The sequence below is a fragment of the Aplysia californica genome, unplaced genomic scaffold (genome assembly GCF_000002075.1).
Source record: "Aplysia californica isolate F4 #8 unplaced genomic scaffold, AplCal3.0 scaffold00060, whole genome shotgun sequence".
Lineage (NCBI taxonomy): Eukaryota > Metazoa > Mollusca > Gastropoda > Aplysiida > Aplysiidae > Aplysia > Aplysia californica.
This window is the reverse complement of record NW_004797330.1, coordinates 1,541,969-1,562,762: the sequence shown is the minus strand read 5'-3', so window position 1 is coordinate 1,562,762 and position 20,794 is coordinate 1,541,969. Positions and strand designations below refer to the sequence as shown.

Below are 20,794 nucleotides of genomic sequence, written 5' to 3'. Positions count from 1 at the left end.
TTAAGAATGGAGAAGGTTATCTCAGTTTGGCCTGTTTGTTAGGTATAAAATTCACCAATGCCAACAAAATCACCCGCAGAGCACTAGCAAATGATTTTTAATTAAACGTGTCTTGTGGGAAACAAATCTTTAATGTAGTTCACGATCATCCGAAAGACACATTACTGATGCTGCATAACGAGATACGAAAAAAATTACCAATAAAGAAATGCTCATTGCACGACAGCGGGAGAGTGAATTAATCACCATAAAGAAACTATGGGACGCTCCCGCAGAAAGAATTTCTAATAGGACTGAAGCAGTCAGGTATCAATATGCTGCATGTCTGATGCAGAATATTATTCAGCGACCTGACTGTAGTTTTAGTAAGAGTTTTACGCCACTTTAGGTCATAAAAGTGTCGAAGATCAGAGGTGTTACCAGAGAAAAACAAACACAAATGAAGGAGGGGAGATAAGGATGATAGATGTTTGATAGAAAAGAAGGAGCAAACTACACCAGAGCACCCGCCAACCAACAACCGACATGAATCTGTCTTCATCGATGAGGCTGGGATGAACCTATGGACACAGAGAACCCGAGGAAGAGCACGCCGTGGTCAACGCACTGTTCAATCACGTAGTGCAGGATGAATGGGGAACAAACCTCACCATAATATAAAGTTTGTATGTCACTGCCAGTGTGGAGAGTGGTCTGGTTTTTCACTACTAATTAAAGGGGGAATGACAGCTGAGTGTTTCAAAAGATTCTTACAATATGTTGCAAGCAGTAGTAGTTATCTCCACAACGACAACTGTTTGATTGCGTCACCGCTCGTGTGCACGGGCAAGCTGTGAAAGCCAGCCTTTAGAGAAAAATCTTCCTCCCTATTCACTTGTTCTTAACACCTGTGGGATTTTAGAGACTTTTAATGTACAATAGTTTATTTGCAGATCAAATAAACACGTAAAAGATGCAAATGCCACACAGCAAGACCAAAATGTCAAATAGAACGTTTCACGGCACATAGAAAGTTCAAAAGTCGAATAAGATATTTTAGGCCATCAGTGTTCCTAGCAAGTTCGAAAGTAAAAGTATCAAATTCCAGTTGAAGGGAAGTTTCCTAATTTCCGGTTCTCTGTTTTTTAAACATCTGTGAGAATGCATTCTCAATTTGGAGACAAGAGCTCATCAACAACGGATGATAACACTTGCCCTGTTGGGGGGAACAAAAAACCCAAGCTGTTACAATGGTGAGGATGGCAGCAGCCTTCCGAAAAATACAAGACTATAAGCGCAGTGTATATGCATAAAATGGAAAGTACATTTTGCATTAAACGTGTCAAAATTCTTCTAGATTACATAGTTTACATATTATTACACCAGCAGTTTGTTGATTTTTAACATAACCATTCTTTTCAGCTCCAGTTCAAGTATAATTTACTTACGAAATCCCTATGTGGCATTTGGCTTTCTTGTGTTACGATTGAGGTTTCAGTTGAAACTCATGATTACAACGTGGCAATTTCACTCGAAGGATAAATTATGATCTCCCATCATAACTCTTGTAATAACTTCTTTATGATTTATAGGACTTTTGAAGAACAATTTGTATATTTGGGAAAATATGAAAAAAAGAGGGGGGGGGGGGGGGGGGGGGCGGGGCGAATGGAGACTGCCCGCTGGCGGAGAGGTACACCTCGAGAAAAATAAGAGGTAGGGTGAGTGACATTGTTACTAAGAACCCACTGATCGATCCCAGCAATGGTTAAATATAGAACGAAAGGAGAGTTGACCATTTCCACTAGTGACATCGTTAGAGGTGCCTGGTACGCAGTTGGAGATAAGAGGATAAAACCGTCGACTTGCAGTTTCACAGTATTTTTACCAATACCGCTGGGCTGAGAGGAGATGACATTTTGACGGTTATGGTACGACGTTCCAAGCCTGTTGTAGTTTTATAGCTGTTTCATTACTAAAGAGAAGATCCGGGGGGGGGGGGGATTAAAAGAGGGAAGAGAAAGTAAGGGGGAGAAAGAGAGAGAGACACACACAGGGAATGAAAGAGAGAGAGAGAGAGAGAGAGAGAGAGAGAGAGAGAGAGAGAGAGAGAGTGTGTGAGTGTGTGTGCATGTGTGTGTGTGTCTGTGTGTGATTGTGTGTGTGAGTGTGTGTGTGTGTGTGTGTGTGTGTGTGTGTGTGTGTGTGTGTGTGTGAGAGAGAGAGAGAGAGAGAGAAAGAGAGAGAGAGAGAGAGAGAGAGAGAGAGTGTGTGTGTGTGTGTGTGTGTGTGTAAGAAGGAAAGAGGATGCGAGTATTGTGAGGGAGACACAAAGAGAATGAGAGAAAGAAAGGACAAGAGAGAGAGAGAGAGAGAGAGAGAGAGAGAGAGAGAGAGAGAGAGAGAGAGAGAGTGTGTGTGTGTGTGTGTGTGTGTGTGTGTTTGAGTGAGTGAAAGAGGAGTGTTGTTGTAAACCAAGAAAGGTAGCGTATGTGCATCTGCATGCCACGTGTGTGAGTCTGTGTATGTCCGTGTGGGTTGTGTGTGTGTGTGTGTGTGTGTGTGTGTGTGTGTGTGTGTGTGTGTGTGTGTGTGTGTGTGTGTGTGTGTGTGTGTGTGTGTGTGAAAGTGCATCATGTGAACGGGCATATTACATATTTATCCATGTGTGTAATACTTAATTTCCGTAATGAAACTCTTAATCTCCACGACCTACCCAACCCTGTGTATATATGTTTTATGTGTGTATATGTATCTGTGTGTGTGTGTGTGTGTGTGTGTGTGTGTGTGTGTGTGTGTGTGTGTGTGTGTGTGAGTGCATGTGCGTTTACTTGTAGGTGTATGCACGTGTGTGTACATGTGTGTATATGTGCGTGTGCGTGTGTGTGTGCGCTTGTGTGTGTGCATGTGTGTGTTTCTGTGTATGTGTGTTTATTTATGTTCGTTTGTGTGTGCGTGTGTTTGTAATAGAGAGAGAGAGAGAGAGAGAGAGAGAGAGAGAGAGAGAGAGAGAGAGAGAGAGAGAGAGAGAGAGAGAGAGAGAGAGAGAGTTCTTCGTGAGTGTGTGTGTTTGTGTTCGTGAGATTATATATTTATAATATATATATAATTAGATACCTTGTATGTGTCTGTGTGTGAGCGTGTGGTGTGTATGTGTGTTTGTGTGACTATGTCTGTAAAATACGTCGATCAACTTATGATATGAATGAAGGCTTGGCATGAGAACAAGATCAACTGGTGATGGTGTGCTGTCATCGTGATAAGAAGAAAAAACCCCCAGAAGTATTACGTCATTAGATATCAACATTGAAATGGCTATTTGAGGGTTTCACCAAAGTGGTTTCATCCAACCACTGTGAACGAAAATTGGCTGCTCGCACTGTATGCTTCCGGGGAATACGAGAATAGTTATGAGTTTTTCAATGTCTGTTGTGGTAATAAAAGTATAATAAAAGTGCATATTGATAGCATGCTAAAAGCATAGAAGCTATCATTAATTACTATTACTTAATTGCGATCATTATATTACTGGTACATAAAATACTGCAGTTGTTGCTAAGAAGCTAGAAGCTTCTGTGTCTGTCGCCTTCAACGACAAGTAAAAGGGACATTCATTGCAATAAAGAGGAGAATCAATATTTGGCAAGATGAACTTTGTGGGTGGTTGGCGGGTGCTCTTGTGTGGTTTCCTTTTTCTTTTGTATTAAACACCTATAGTCCTTATCTCCCCTTCTTCTTTTTTATGTTTGTTACTCTCTTGTAACATCTCTAATCGTCTGGCGCTCATATGACCTTATGCAGTTGCGAGTGCCGTAAAACCTCTACTAAAACTAAAACTAAAGATGAACTTCAGTGCTACATCTGGAACTTATTTGACCTAATCTGCACATCCGGGGTTTCCATTCACTAGGGAATGACGCATCGGGCCAAAAACACGTTTCACCCTTTTGCTGCCAAGCCTTCGCAACACTGATATCAACAGGCTGTAAACAGTCTCGGGCGGATCAGAGAACGTGTTAACTTGTTTTGAGAATGAGTAGGGTGGGGTTCGAAATTCATTTTGACCAATGTTTATTCATTAAGATTCAAAAACACAGCCCCGCCCAGAGGTGTGGCAGCTTATCAACTTTCAATCAAACATGAACCTATTATCGTACAATGGGTGAAGAGGTTTTAAAATTAGAACTGAACAATATCTGATTGTTTTAACATTGAAAAAGTTGACAAAGAAAAAATGTAGATTATAATCTGTCGTCTACTTCCGTCTCCTCTTTTTGCCCTCACCCCCTCTTTTCCTTTGCCCCCTCCTCTGGGCTTCTGAATCTTTCTGCAGCTTTTATACAGCTACCTCTTGGCTCCTTCTTACTGCTGTCTTTCAGCCACATCCCTGATCTTCTGGTAGGAAAGATCTACACTCTACACATAACCTTCTTGGACAAGAGCGGAAAATCTCGGAGGTCTTGTGAGCAAGTTGCGCACGTTAAAGATCCCTTGGTGGTCTAAAATCGATAAGAGTAGGCTTCGGTCGCTATCCGGGCTAAATTTAAAAAAAATACCTACCAATTGAAAAAGTTTAATGTGAAAAAATACAAGGAAAATATATAAAATACAGCAGATAAAACTAACGTGCCAAAGCTACAACTGGTTTTTTTTTTACATGTATACAAAATGCTTACGAGTACAACATCCGAAGATTAACTTGGCCATGGCTTGGTTAACACAATTCTTGATTTTCTTACAGACACACGTCTTGAGCACAAGTGGACAGAGTAAAGATTGTTATTCATTTCCAACCGTCCTTTTCCATACCGTTCACTATGTTCCCTGGAAAACGAGATTTAAGGTTTTACGATAGGGTTCGATTTTTGAAGCGGTCGTACAGGGGATAATTTACCAGAAAAGGAAATTTAATGCTGTAACATGGTTTGAATCATCCAAGATTGGTAGAGAAGAGGGAATGGGGGGGTGAAGGGGGGGATAGAAAGCAAGAAATAGACAGACGGAGAGAGAGAGAGAGAGAGAGAGAGAGAGAGAGAGAGAGAGAGAGAGAGAGGGAGAGAGAGAGAGAGAGAGAGAGAGAGAGAGAGAGAGAGAGAGAGAGAGAGAGAGAGAGAGAGAGAGAGAGAGAGAGAGAGGGAGAGATCTGTACTCGGCTTTGATGGTTCGGATTCAAATACCAAACTACTGTCTTCAGGGCTTCGTTTGGCCATTTCATCTAAGCTACAGTTGCTATCTTTAACATGAGCACAGTAACATTCATTGTCTCGTTCTGCCTGGGGCAAGAGAAGGCAATCGTTGTTTTCAGTCCTTGCTCTTGAGTTAGTTTTTTATTTTATTTTTGTTTTTGTGTGGGATTTTTTAGGGGTGGGGGGGGGGTGTTGCTATTTTGCTTTATTTCATTTTAATTTATTTGATTTTCATGTTTGTTTTGTTTTTTATATATTTTTTTCTGGTTTTGGGTTTCTCTTTGTTTTTGGTTGTTTTAGGGGTTATTGGGGGTTTTTTTTGGAGAGGGAGTTGTCTAAATATAAATGTAGGTGTTTCAAGGCCCGTTGACAGAATCATTTTGATCATTTTAGGAGGTGGGCTTCGACCCCGCCTGTAAGGGCTGAGGGGAGCACATCGTCTCATGATTAGAAAGAGAAGTGGGTAGCCTAGTGGTTAGACTACCGGACTCGGGGTCGTGAGATTGCGGGTTCGGGGGTTCGAGCCTCACCTCGGTCCGAAGTTGTGTCCTTGGGAAAGGGGGCTCTTTAAACGAATTTCCCACTTGGCTCGGTCCTTTCGGAGACGGACGTTAAACTAGGAGGCCCCGCCTCTTAAATAACCCAATAGTGTTGATAGGGGGGTTAAACCCATTATGCTATCTACCATTTCACTTTGACCAGAGAGAGAACTTTTCCTTTTTTTAATGTAAGTGTCAAATCGCTGCCCCAAAAGAGGGCATTGGCTATAAGAAACAATATGATACCACGGTATCACAATGTGTGTTTACTCCAGCTGTAAAACACATTTTATGTGGAGGATGGACAAGGCAGAGAGTTCTGAGAATGCAATAAATACAGGCTAAATCGGATGACGTAGCTAGAAAAGAGATACAATAACGAATAACTGACATCTGAATATATGGCTAGATAGATCTTTGTCTCCATAAGTACTTTTACACCATTTACGGGAGTCATCTAATGATAATCTAATATCCTAGGTTTTGGCCCTTAGCGGGCTGGAGGGATGGAATCTAGCAAAAGCAGACAGATTCTCCACTTGATAACTTATATCCTCAGGTAAATTCCGCGGATGGGCGTATTCTATTTCTATGTCACAAATAAAGACTGCGGCTCAGCCTTACCGTGCTTATCAACATTAAGAATAATTGAAACAAGCGAGGAACCACTGTTGTTGGAGACTTGCTGCGTACAAACGAACGCACGCACTTACAATAATTATGTGTGTGTATACACCACAGACGCCGATTGTTTTCCTTCGAATATTTCGATGAGACTGGATGGGTGTCTAGATCTATCACCGAGAAAGAAAGTGACTGAGAGATAGTAGAACGACACTGACTGATGTCTCTGTATGTCATAACAAATCTTGCAATGTATTTATCATTATCAAAATTGTTCGCTATAACTCACTCATTATATGGACATGTTTTCATTACCAGTACCGTTTTACCGCAAGAACGCAGAAGTCTAAAGGGTATCATACATGTTGATACACATGTACCAAATATAGACAATTTCATTTAAACACCGCAGAATGCCCCACATTTTCTCTTAAATGAGTACATGTATGTGTGTTTTGCCGCTTTTCAGACTTCTCCCTGCTTCAATATTTTTTCTTAACAAGGGTTGGACAAACTAAGTGTGTGCACGTGAGAAGCGACACACAATCCGTGAGTGTGCTGTGTCCACAAAGCGAGCTATGTATAGAACCTTCAGTTCCCACAGGACGGATGTGGCCAGTCAACGGCTGGTCTCGCAAATAGCGATGCAAATGGAGGAATTTCCCTAAGGTGTTGAGTTGGGAGATTGTAATGTTATCTCCAGACATAATGACTATTTTCCCCACCCGCCATAGCTTTTTTTTCTTCTACTTACTGAGAAACACGAGCTCGCACACATTCACGGGCATGCTTGCGCACACATATCATACGTACACACACAAACACATACACGCACAAACACACACACTCACACATACACACCCATACTTACACACGCACGTACACACATACAGAAATATTCACACATACACATTCTCTCTCTCTCTCTCTCTCTCTCTCTCTCTCTCTCTCTCTCTCTCTCTCTCTCTCACACACACACACACACACACACACACACACACACACACACACACACACACACACACACATACACACATACATACATACATACATACATACATACATACATACATACATACATACATACATACATACAATTCCTGTCGACAGATATACTCAAGTGCTATTCCTGTCGACAGATATACTCAAGTGCTATTCCTGTAATAGTACGAGCAGAACCGTGTTATGGAAGGGAACAGTGTAAGTTATGATTTAACGAATGAGATCGTTTTAGATCAAGGATTACCAACTGGCAATTTATCAAAGTTAATGCTCCTCTTTTTTTTTTCTTTTTCTTTTTTTTTTTTTTTAGTGATATCCTTTGATCTTCATCTATATCTTCTCATTCTGTGCTGTTTTTCTTTCACTCTTCCTGCTCCTCATCTTCCCATTTCAAAACCTCTTCTTCCTCTCCTCCTTTTTATTAGTTTCTGCGCTGGAGGTAGTTATTAATAGGAAAAGGACAAGACCGAAGCAGATATTAGGAAAACAAGGTAGAGAAGGAATTCCCAAGAGATACTGTGCTGTAATATAATTTGAATAGTTTATATAACAATATGTGAACGGCTTAGAGACACAATATATCATTTGATATACTCATATGAGAAAACAATATTTTACTTTTAAATGTAAACGTGGTTTTTTCCCCATCAACACAATCAAGGTCATTTAGGAGGCGGGCTTCGATCCTGCCTGCCACGGCTAACCCGGGCTAAGAAGGACTCAACATTCCAGAAGAAAGACGGAGATACTCTATAAAAATTGCAATGCTCTCCAATTGATTATGTTATGGGACTTGGATCTCATGCGTCGACAGTTCAACAGGAGAGTACTCATTAAATATAGCTTGAAGTAAAGGTAACTTTTATATATATATTTATATATATATATATATATATATATATATATATATATATATATATATATATATATATATATATATATATATATATATATATATAATATGTTAAATTCAATATTCCAAGAATCACAGAGGAAATGTTGACACCACACATTATAACGATAACTCGAGAAGTTAATGTTATGACATTTGAACATGTATTGTATTTGATGGCACTGTGACATATTATTATATTTTCATTTTATGCAGTTATTGAGTTTTTACAGTCATTATTGCTCATCCTAATATTTCATTTCATAAGGTTGAACTATAGTGGTATTCTGCACAAGCCATGCCCCATAGTTTGGTGAAAGCCAATTCTAATTCCAGGGTAGAATAAACAATTCTGAAGACACAATGTCTACTATTATTGGTTCCAATTTTCTAAATCCGCCAGGTTTTAAAATTGATAGAATTTTCTTTATCAAAGTGTGTCTATCATTTGAATCAATGAAAATACCACATTGACATATAGAACTAAACGTGGGCGACATCACCCACAAGTGGGGCAGTTGCTCATTATGATGAGCCATGGGGAACACTTGGAAGTACATGTAGGTGGGTGGTACGGAACGATTGGCCTCTCAAAGGGGGTCAAAAGTACGTGTTGAAACACTGATGTAAAGTATGTCCCTTTGGTGGAGGGAGGGATTGGGGGAGATGTTAAACATTTATACCCAATATACCAAAATCAGATTTTAAAAAAAATAATTTAAAAAAGCATACAACATAGAGACACGTTCAACTCCCTCCATTTCTCACCACAAAATACACATAAACAACAAGAAATAATAGTTTTCATGTTTTGTTTTTTCAGGAAGACAGTTGAGAAGGCTTACTCTTCTACAACTTCCAGCTGCAAACGAGTCTTCAAGTCTTCACTGTGAAGGTGCACACAGTGGCGTCGGCAGTCTAGTGGTTTGATAGTGAGATTGCAGGTTCGGGGTTCGAATCTCAGCTTGGTCAATACTGTGTACAAAGGAAAGGCACTTTCCACGAATTTACCTATTGGGCTTGGTCCCGTCGGAGACGGGCGTTAAATTCGGAGGTCCCGCTTTTTTAATAACCTAACAGTGTTACAAAGGGTGTTAAACCTACACAATATCTTTTTGTCCCCAAAGCGCCCGCAGGAACAAGACAATTTTTGTCTTTCCACGAGAAGACCACGATGTCGTACACAGCCAACAGCGATATAAACAGTGAGAGAACTTTGAACAGCTCTGTGAGTGCGAAGTCCAGGGCCATCCTGCAGCAAGACATGCTAGGGCAAGGGAAACAACCAGGCACGTCAACATGAGAGATGCTCATCATTGCGTCCCTTGTGAATTCGGTCTATTCGTCCTTTGTGACTCGGTACAGTGGAAATACGTTGTGTGCTCTAGTGCTACATCCTTCTATCAAATACAAGTATCAAAACAAGGCTATTCTTGTGGCATTTTAAAACAGTAACATTATTAATGGGTAAATCACATCTTTTGGGACTTGAGTGCAATAATAGTAGCATACACAGGCTAACAAATAAACTTGTACTGTGGATAAAACATCACAAAGCTGAGTTCGGATAGAAACCTAGATGGCGACATAGATATCCAATTTCATGAAAACCTTTTGTAGAAATCTCCATGGAAAGAGACGCTCATTTTTATATCTGGTGGCACGGTGGCTCGGCCTAGTTCCTTGAAGCTTGCGGCGTCCAGCACAACGAGGTATGAGGATTGCTCTGTGGTTGCAGCCAACACTGGACACAGCACAACACCTGTACAAATGGATGAGGTATAAGTTGGGAGGGCGCGGGTGTGTGTGGGAGAGAGAGAGAGAGAAAGAGAGAGAGAGAGAGAGAGAGAGAGAGAGAGAGAGAGAGGGAGAGAGGGAGAGGGAGAGAGAGAGGTGGGGGGGGGAGATGGGTCAATATCACTACTGATAAACTGAGTTCCAAACGTATTAGGACATTTCCAACCACTTTTATGGAATTCAAGAAAATAATTCCTGCTTGCAGGTGAAAACGCGTTTAATTTGATGCATATGTCAACAATATCAATACCTTTTACACCTTAATATGTATAATATGTAACTGTAAAGATGTTGCAATGCTGTACTAAACCCACAGCAGCGGCAAAATACACAGGTACTTATCACAGAGTCTGTTAAGTATCAAATAAACTTATACTGCTTTTTACATTTTTACTTTTCATCTCTAAGAACGGGTTCAATTTGCACAGCAAAATATTCTTTCAAATCGTCCTGCGCCGCTCTCTTTCGCTTAAAAACAGTGATCTTTTCTCTGCAAGCTAACTTTACTCTGTCGGTAGCGATTACTATTCTCAGGCTTCCAGCAAAAAATGTCTGGGGGTTTTTTTACTTCTAGAGGGAATCCTCACATATGAGAATTTCCAGCCGGGACGGCAAAATCTATCCTCGGCGCCTCCAGCCATGTAGTTCTAAGTTGGAAACTGTCACCAATTAAGTTGTTATAAAATGGCTTAAGTTTCTCAGAGAAAATGAGACAGAAAAGATTTAGTATCTCAAGGAAATTGTGATACATACGCCTCAGTTTCTCAGAGACGTTTACTGCGAGTCTCAGTACAGAGTACGAGAAATCAGGTACACAAATGATATGTAGTGATATATAAATTGCTAACTCGTATAGTTTTGAGCTTCAAAGGTTATCTAAAAAGGCAGGGCCCCCAAATTTAACGACCACTTCCGATAGGACCGAACGAAATGGAGACAATGCGTAAAGTTCCCTTCCAAAGAACACATCGTTGGGCTGAGCTCAGCCTCGCAGTCTGAACATGCAGTCTCCCGAGAACGGGTCCTATAGCCAAACCGCCGGAGAACCAACGCCACAGAAAGAGAGGTGCCTTCCTTGTGACCATTACAAACGTATGACATGATTTCAATTCCACTTTCAACACTTAAAGACGGAAATTCTCCCCGGAATGATCGCTACCAACATGAGCCAAGTAGGCTTGACAAACCCTCCAAATAATCCAAATTCAAGAATGCCCCTAACGGGATTCGAACGCAAGTCGTCTGCATACTAAATAACTTAACTTAATAACACCTTAACTATTTGCATATACACTGCAAAAGACGTGTAGACAGCAGAATCAAGCTTTGACGACAGAAACTCTTATCCTTGAAAACAAAGTCTTCAACTATGAATAGGCTCCTCCTGGAAAGAGCTTCGTGTTCAAAGAACATATTCTATGTCTCTTTAAAAAATAAACACTGGAGTGCGTGTCGTGCTCTAACACCAACACTGTACCCACCATCATCCTCTGAAGTCCCTGCCGGGTCTTTGACAAACACGGGCTCTCCGGGGTAGTGCTTGTCATCACACTTCCACTCTGTCATCTTTCTCTCGTGGAGGTCAAATTTCATGACCTGGAGAGGGAAGGTGTCAAATTTGTTATCGTACGACGATATAATTCACGTTCGTTTCAGTAAATAGACTACTTTTATACATAAAATGTATTTCTTCGCATGAGGATTAATAAAGCATAGGATATCATTTTTTTTTGGTCACCCAGTCGAGGAGGGAGTGTCTACTCAGATAACTGTGTCGAAATGACAGGTTCTTTATAATACGTTCTGTTTATTCCCTCCATTATGTCAAGTCCTGCTAGTGCACCATAAGCAGGAAGAAGAAAGATCAACCGCTTCATAGGGCCAGCAACATACCTAATGTTATTGAACATTAGAATAGTTTCGGTCAGTAATTTCCCAACCTAGGCGATACCTACCCCCATCCCCCAAAGCAAACACTGGGTGATTTGGTAATTTCAGTGAACAGCGGAGACCACCCGAGTGGTGTCAGTTATTTTAATGCCAGGCTTTGTAGGCATAATATCATTTTCTTTACAAACACACACACACACACAACCACACACACACACACACACACACACACACACACACACACACACACACACATACACACACAAATACACATACACATACACACACATTATATATATATATATATATCGTGTGTGTGTGTGCTTGCGTTTGTGTGTTTATGTGGGGGGGGGGGGGGTGTTTATACATTCATATATACATGATATATGATATATGAGTGTCAGAAGTCGCTAACATTCACATTATTACAGCAACTCTAGCAGAGTTTAGAATTTCAAAAAACGCAAGTATATGAAAATGAAAATACCCTTTGATTGGTCGGATTAAGGACTGAGCTACCATATGCATATCTGATCTTCCTTCCATTGAAATCATAGTTGATTCTGGGCAGCTCAAAGAATGCAGAACCTGTAAAAAAAAAATAGAGACGTATAATTATAGACTTGAATTAAAATATATTTCGACTCTAGAAACCTTCCCTTGTCTTAATATTTAGTAAAATTTCGCTTACTGCATGGTAGCAGAAACATTGTTCCCACAAACTTCATAAAACTCACTTAGAAGAGTATAAAATAGACTAGATCTTTGTTTCTGACAAGTGCAAAGTCTGCAAACCATTTAACCAAATAGCTTAGCCGCCCAAATTATATCTGGTATCTATGATTAAATACTGCTCTCTTTCCTGCTCAGTTCAACTGTTGGCCAGTACAGCTTTTCATCTATAGTGAGGTCCAAAATTCACAGCGCAACCTATCCTCAAATATCTTTTTAATCGGTGAATCAATGTCACCCGTATTTTTCACAGCAGTTTATATCATTTGTCTGAACTTAATCATATTTTTTCCACAAAAGTTCAGGCTAGATTTTTTTTAAAATTCTTCATAAATGTATAGTATAGTAAATACTATAAACCTTCGTCACGCGGAAATTGATATTGTTCACAGCACTTCCCGCTTCTCATACACATTTTGCATAGATCTACGCATATGACCTACGTCACAGCTAACTAATGATACTTTTTAGTGGCAAAACTTGTTACAAAAAAAATAATTTTATGAGTATAGTGAACACACTTTTTTGGTTTTTAAATTTAAAGGTTCTCAAAACATGCATTCAATAAGCATTTAGCAAATAGAAAAAAATAACGGACTTGCTTTTTAAAGCGATATTGCCCCGCCTATAAACCTTTTAAAATCTGTAGAAACCACCCATTTGGATTTTTTACTTATATTTATTAAGGAATTTTTTAGGGTAGAGCAAACAGGTTTTTACAAAAATAATGACTTGTTAAGTAAGACAGGTTGATACGAGACATTGTGCTAAAGTTGGGGAGTCTATCTTCGATAGTTGAGGAGATATTTTACAACCAGTTGCGCCATGAATTTTTGACCGCACTATAGTGTTAATGGAGCTGGCCACGTCTACAGTATTACGTGGTATTGTGGTTTTCCAGGGTGTGTCTGAGGCTGAACACCTCCGACTTCAGTTTTCCAGCTCCAGGTCCTGGGAGCGCAGCGTGCAGACTCAGTACTGTCCGATAACGCATTTCATGATGTTCCACTTCTACTCATATTTCAGTAAATAATCTATCATGTTCCACTAGGCTACTCCAATCAAGACCATTCAGGCCACAACCAATCGTTACATAGAACTGAGGCAATAGCGTGCCGTCCAAAGTATGGAAGAAAAGGGACACAAACCTCCAAAAATAGCATCATTGGTGACGTCGACACAGTTGCCTGAGCCAGGTCTGAGCACAGCCGTAGCTTTTGAGCCAGAGACTGTAACCAAATTCTCGCCTTCTTTGGCCTGAAAACATTCATATTTTAAATTTCAAAATCAATTTAAAAATAAATAAATAAATAAATAAAAATAAAACTAGCATATAGACATTCATAATGGGCTTGAACATTCCGTCTGTTTCATGTTTTAACAAAATTCGCGATCTCTATAATAAATCTAAAGCAATAGGAAGACAAACCTAACAATAACATCCTTAGTAAAATAGAAGGCACAAGGAAAACGAGTATTCTATACAGTTGAGTTTTTTTCATCAAGAGTGAATAATCATTATTTTGGATAAAGGTTTCGGCAAAACTTATTCTTCTTGCCAAGACCCCAGAATGTTCTGGAAAGCAAAACTAACTAAAATTAGATGTATCAGATTCTCCACAAACGATAATCCTAGCTTAACAAGATGAAAAGTAGAAAATACAACCAGAATATCATAAAGAAAATACCCGAGGGAAAGATGTGGGGCACAGTTGCCAAGAATGGACAAAGAACAACCTGGACGAATATCATAAAGGCACGGACTGACCTTAGTTTTTGACAGAGTGTATCACAACAGTTAAAGACCGTAAGCACTGGCAGTTCTTTGCAGATCAACCCCTGAACCAGAGATGACACTTCCGGGTAACCATAAAAACTCAAAAGTTACCCAGAAACTGACAGAGTCGCTCATGGATCATTGATACAGTCAGTGTACAGATTTCATAGAGTCACAACCACACTATTTTTCACATTTTGATGTTTCCCGTGGGAGATGTGATTCCCAAATTCGAAGTATTTCTTATCGAGTATCTCCGTCTGTCTGCTGGGTCACTGTACTTCACTCAGCCCTGGTTAGCCATGACAGGCAGGATTGAACTGGTCCACGTCCTGGATGATCTAAACTACATGTATATTCATGCGGGCGAAAAACATAAGTGCAATTACGCAAGAGCTACTCACTTTGTCAATGTTGAGTGGCAACACAAATCTAGCATAATAACACAAAAAGTCTGCATTTGATTTCATCAGGCGGACAATATTCTCCAAGTACAGCTCACGGATAAAACTGCAAACCAGAAAAAAGAACAAAAAAGAGCAAAAAAGAGCTGTTATTTTGAGTAAAGAGAAGAATTTTGGCATGAGAAGGACCATAGACAGAAACAAAAATTCCCTAAATGGGAAAATAATGGAGTTAAATTTGTCACTGGAGCCTCCACTAACCCATGAAAATGCCCAGCATCATCTGGTAACTTTTGCAAGAACAAAGAGCATATTTAAGGAAATGTTTAGACAGTAATAGAGTTTTTGCTTCTAAACCACTGAATTCAATTTATTCATCATCATGATATGTCAGATCTGCAACAGACGTCGCCGATCGTGGTTTGCCTCTAATTTCGCTGTTCAGATACTCTCGAAAAAAATAGAATATTGTTCTGGATTTTCACCGTCTCTCATCTGTTCAGTTCAATAGAGTAAACAAATTCTACTACTTTGAAGAGACACAGCAAGAACTCAAGAAATATTCAAGGCATCTTCTCACTATTTTCTTACCCTCCACTCTTGTTCATACAAACATCACAGATCAAGAAACCGGACTCCTCATAGCAGTTAACGAAGTGGAACACAAAGCCGTGAGGAGTGTAGAAGTTTATGGGAAGTCTCTGGCCTGTTCTCCTATCCACAACATGGATTTGGATCTGAAAGAAAAGTGCATCATTTTTTTTTTCTGTGGGTGACTTTGTCAACTCCCTATATCTCCACATATTTTGAAATCCGTCGTCAATTAAAAAAGTAACGTCGGCCAGCTTTCTCAGAATAGTGTACTTAGCCAATTTAAAAAAAAATCTAGATTTAAATTTCTTAACCTGTGATATCTGTTGGAAGTGCCGTAAAACTCTTCATCATCATCAAGTGTCAGATATGCGACAGACGTCAAAGATAATGGTTCTCCATTCATTCTTTTGCTCGGATGTTCTATAAAAAAGCTACATTTTCCTTACCTTTTCACGTTAACCATCTTTTTAGGCTCTCCAAGTAGGTTGCTCTGGGACTAACCCTGCCTTGTTTGTCTTGAGTTTTGGCAGTGAGAGCTATAATATGCTCAAGGCCTTTACGTGTATTTTCAAGTGTTTAAGAAATTCCATAATTGCAAAACTTACTAAAACTTTAAAAACTCTGAACACTTACCGTTTCCTCCGGGTAGTTGTTCAAGCACTGTTCAATCCCTCCCCAAAATCCTATGGTCATCAGTTTGGGCATGTTCAGAGCCAGCGGCTGCTCCAGATGGATGAAGTAGTTTTCCGAAATACCAAACGAATGGGCGTAACCAATGTTCCACTTCCAACGACGTGGTATAGACGCCACAATTTCTACCTTCGAAAAAGGAGCTGACAGAGAAACATCAGACGCCTTAAAATTTGAACAAACTAGAAAGATTAAAATTGAACGGAAAAGATAGAAGTTTATAAAGTATTCTAACAGGACACTTTTAAAGAGCCAGAACAGGAATCGCTCCAAATTTAAAAAATAATCAAATGATTATTTTTCCTTACGGAAATTAAACTATCATACTCGTCATACCGGATAATAACAGCATAAGCATTAGAGACACCATAATACATTATCATATTATTTGCTGTTAATACATTAATATTCCCATAAGTAAACAATTCATTTCGAAATAATTCCTTGCTAACAATGTAAGAATTCAACTAATCAATCTCTTTTTTTCCAAAGTCAAAAGCATAATATACAAAGTCTGTCCGAAAAATAAGTTTCCCTGTTCAGTGAAAATCAAAAGAGTTTTAAACCACAGGTACGCAATTGTGTACATAGTTTCATTAACATGTTTTCTATTTAATATAAGAGCGTAATAATCGTTAATTAATCTCAGTGCATTATCTTCACTGATCAAGCCAGAAGTCAAATGCAGTGACTACGTCCATTTCGGGCAGAATCCTAGGCGCAGCATTTGTTTCGAGTACAGTTCTTTCCTAGTCTTCAAACCACTACCATCATAGTCCTTCTTTTGCTTGGGGAAAATGGAAGTGGCGTGGCGCTAAGACTGCAGCTAGTTGGGATGTTCAAGCATTTCCCTTTGCCAGGAGTCCAGGTGATCGGTGACCTTTCGGCAGTATGCTCAGGTGCGTTGTCTTGATGGAAGGCAACACCTTGCTCAAGCAGATCCGGTCGCTTTCTGCTAATTGCTGGTCTCTGTTTTGTCTAAAAATTCTTCTTGTAATAATTAATTAGCATTGACCTGTCCCACTGTCCCAGCGGGTACTGGCTATTTGAAAATCACCAATTTAAAGCACAATGTGTATCACTTTCAAAGTACTTTACTTGCGTTGAGCTTTCTGAGGTCATGGTGATCCTGGGTTTCTCCAATTTTCAGACTGTCGCTTCAGTTCTGGACCCCATGAATACGTCCATGTTTCATGACCTGCTATGATTTTTTAAACAATCTGCGCTTTCATTTTTCCCACAAACCAAAAGAAGGACTAAGGGGAAAGCGATTTGAAGACGAGACAGAAACTGCTCGAAACAAAATCCTGCGCTGAGGACTCTGGCCGGATTTTTTTTACATGGAGAGACGAAGGTGAACAAGCGATTGTATAAAACTGGCTTTAAAAGATAAAATAATCTTAACGTTCTTAACTTTGTTAACTGTTAATGCCGATATGATGACCTGAAAATAAATTCTGAGCAGTAAAAAAGCCGTTAAGAGGGGTTGGGTGGTTGCCGGGGGGGGGGGGGCAAAATGTTTTATTTTATTCTTTTACAGCTTAATATGTTTCTCAGTATGTCATTATTTCCACGTTACGTGTGCCAGTGCAGTTTCATTTTTCATGGACGGCCCATTTACTGATTTCCTGTCCAGTAGAGAAGACTAGAGAGTAACTTACCTTCTCCTTTGCCAGCTGGTGGAACTTTCACGATGTTGTAAGTTTTCTGTGCGTCCTGTACATTTGTGGCGTAGTAGTACATGGTTCCATCCCTGTCTATGTGCGGGTGAGCTGTGCCCATATGGACGGCAAGTACATTTTTGAGATCCACCTGCAACAATATAAGTGTAGAAGTTTCATTGAGACGCTTTACATCATTAAGGCCAAACCATGCCTAGAAGGGAACAATGCCCTAGTAGACAGATGGGGATAGTCGATAAACAACCCTTCTGTCAGGGGAATCAAACGCACATGGTCTGTGTGTTATGGTAAAGCACGCTCACGCGCACACACACACACACACACACACACACACACACACACACACGCACACATACACACACACACACACAAACACACACACACAAGTACATAATAACATTATATTATAGTACACACACCTACATAACTTAAGACTTTAGTAAGTATTTTCTTACATGGAATAGCGTAATACCACATACCTAAGTATCATAAAATGTACGTTTTGCAAAGTCAGATATGTCAAACATCATTAGGGGGAGCTCTCATAGTCTACAAGTTACGGTATTCACCTCTCATTCAATAGGTTCTGGGTTCGAAACCCGACAGCAACGGAAAATTTTCTTCCCTAAATTTTCTCATTTCACCTTTCCTGCTCTTTAATCATGTTCTGTCGTCTGCTTTCGTCTTCACTTTCTCCCCTCCCGTCTTTGCCCCCTCATCTAGGCTCCTCTTTCTACAGCTTTTCTACCTCTACTCCTTGGCTTCTTCTTACTGCTGTCTATCAGACACACCCCCGGATCGTAAGGTAGGTAGGATCTGACACATTGCCTTTTCGAATAAGAACAAAAAATCTTGGAGGTCTTATGTGCAAGTTACGCTCACAAAAGATCCCTTGGTGGTCATAAAATCGATAAGACTAGGCTTCGGCCGCCACCCGAGCAAAATTTAAAATTAATACCTATAAATCTTTAAATGTTTACTGTGTGCCGTGCGCTCATATGACCTTATGCAGTTGAAAGCACTGTAAAACGCTTACCAAAAGAAAACAAACAAAAGATAATAAATAATATGCTCTTGATTAGTCAGCTTACGTTTACTTTTACAGACATAATATATTCAAGTACCTGCATTCTTTAAAAACGCCCTTTCATCAACATTATATTGTCTATGAAATGCTTGAGAAGTACTTAAATGAGGATCTTCTTACTTTGCCGATTGAATGCATGGTCTCCCCGTCCACTTCATGGATAGATGTGCTCTCCGTGAACGTGAAAAGTCGGTCTCCGTGCTCAACGATGCTTACAAATGTGTTGTCATCTTCTTCTTTTTTGAAGTAGGAGAAGAATCTGTAACAAACAGAAGCATGAGTCTTGATTCAAAGATCTGAGCTTTGAAAGCATTACTTTTTACACATAATATCTACGACTCGCCTTGATAAGGAATCCCTCAGAAAACGCAGTGCAGTGAAAAACTAACAAACAAAAAGTCCGCTAAAACTGGATGCATTTAATCTAAAAACAGCAGTAGATCGAAAGAAAATATAATCCCAATTTTTTTCCTTCTATTCAGTCAACTTCTCTTCACCGAAAACATGGCTAAACGGAAGAAAAAATAGCAGTCCCGCAGATTTCGGTTTAAGCGGACGCCACTGTATGTTTCTGAACTTAAATCTCTCGGCCTTCACCATTGCGAGTTAACATGCTGCTCTGTGAATCGAACGCGAGACATAAATCTGACCCTTCATCTAGGAGAGGGTGTTGACTGGTAAACACTTGCAACCTGTTTATGAAGTGATAGATTTTGTAAAACTTGCTGAGAATTTCTACTGTTATTTGAGGGTGAGGGTGGTGGAGGGGGAAGGATGGGTACTGAGGCATAAAATTAAAATTTACCATAACAAAGTCATAGTTCTCAAACCTTGTTCACACATTTCAGTTTTTGTTTCTTGACCAAATACTTCAGACTGATTCAGTGGCATAACATTTTTCTGAATACATTCAGGCATTCTTTTAGAGCTGAATATTGCTATAAATTCTGTTAAAGCATGTTTGACTTGGTTGAGCACAGACAAACAGCACATCCACGAGATAATGATCATTTGGTGCCCGATAAAATCAAGACAGGCAGACACAAGCAACAGTGGTAAAGAAAAGCAGGACCTATCAGTGGCACTTACTTGTTTAGCTCGATTCTACCGGGGATGGACGTGAAAGCTTTAAGTCGACAGTGAGAAGGGATATGCACACCTACATTTGCCTCACCCGTTTATTTTTAAAAGACAATGCAGCATCTGTATACATGTATGTAAGTGTGTGTGTATGTATGTGTGTGTGTGTGTGTGTGTGTGTTTGAGAGAGAGAGAGAGAGAGAGAGTGAGAGAAAGAAATAGAGAAAGTTTGCAGTAAAGAAAGAGGACAACTGAAAATTAAAGAGAGAGAGAGAGAGAGAGAGAGAGAGAGAGAGAGAGAGAGAGAGAGAGAGAGAGAGAGAGAGAGAAGACTTGTGGAATCGAGATGTGCTAAATATACGAAATTATTTTTTGTTTTCTTTGTTATGAAATTCTGTACTCACTTATCAAAAGTACTTTTGCATGGGTCAGGAAAAGTGGAGGCAAAATATTGTCCCACCACTCTCTCGCATTTCACAGACTTTTTGTACGAATCAGAGTCCAGAATGGAGGACAAAAAAGTGACCCCTCCATCCTTGATTGACCATCGATGGATCACAGAGAAGCCATCAAAGAGGTGGGTGGGCCTCGTCTCTCCGATTTGGAAGAGACCACTTCCGTTTCGGTAAAGTGAACCCGACAGCCATTTTGGAAATGATCCTGTAGACAAATGGGAACAAACTGAATAATGAATACTCGTAACACAGTGCATGGCGAAATGAAGACAATATGTCAGTCACATGAGGTTAAAGCGAGGATAATTGGATGGTAAGGTGGGGAGGGGGTGGTATTAGGGTAATATAAGAGTAATATGAGGGCGATTTGAGGGTACTAGCATA

General features: G+C 39.9%; 1 protein-coding gene across 1 annotated transcript in view; it reads right to left on the bottom strand.

Moving 5' to 3' along the window:
• Nucleotides 1–8,363: 8,363 nt before the first annotated feature.
• The window catches only part of LOC101855471 (beta,beta-carotene 15,15'-dioxygenase), a 20,365-nt gene continuing 7,934 nt past the window's right edge, over nucleotides 8,364–20,794 (bottom strand). The window contains exons 3-12 of the mRNA XM_005093249.2: nucleotides 20,360–20,615; nucleotides 18,996–19,134; nucleotides 17,768–17,918; nucleotides 16,050–16,249; nucleotides 15,414–15,559; nucleotides 14,823–14,928; nucleotides 13,790–13,898; nucleotides 12,397–12,497; nucleotides 11,501–11,615; nucleotides 8,364–9,984 (exon numbers count right to left, since the gene is read on the bottom strand). Of these exons, the coding sequence (XP_005093306.1) occupies nucleotides 9,824–9,984; nucleotides 11,501–11,615; nucleotides 12,397–12,497; nucleotides 13,790–13,898; nucleotides 14,823–14,928; nucleotides 15,414–15,559; nucleotides 16,050–16,249; nucleotides 17,768–17,918; nucleotides 18,996–19,134; nucleotides 20,360–20,615 (1,484 nt within the window). The 3' untranslated portion in view covers nucleotides 8,364–9,823. The remainder of the gene's footprint in view (nucleotides 9,985–11,500; nucleotides 11,616–12,396; nucleotides 12,498–13,789; nucleotides 13,899–14,822; nucleotides 14,929–15,413; nucleotides 15,560–16,049; nucleotides 16,250–17,767; nucleotides 17,919–18,995; nucleotides 19,135–20,359; nucleotides 20,616–20,794) is intronic.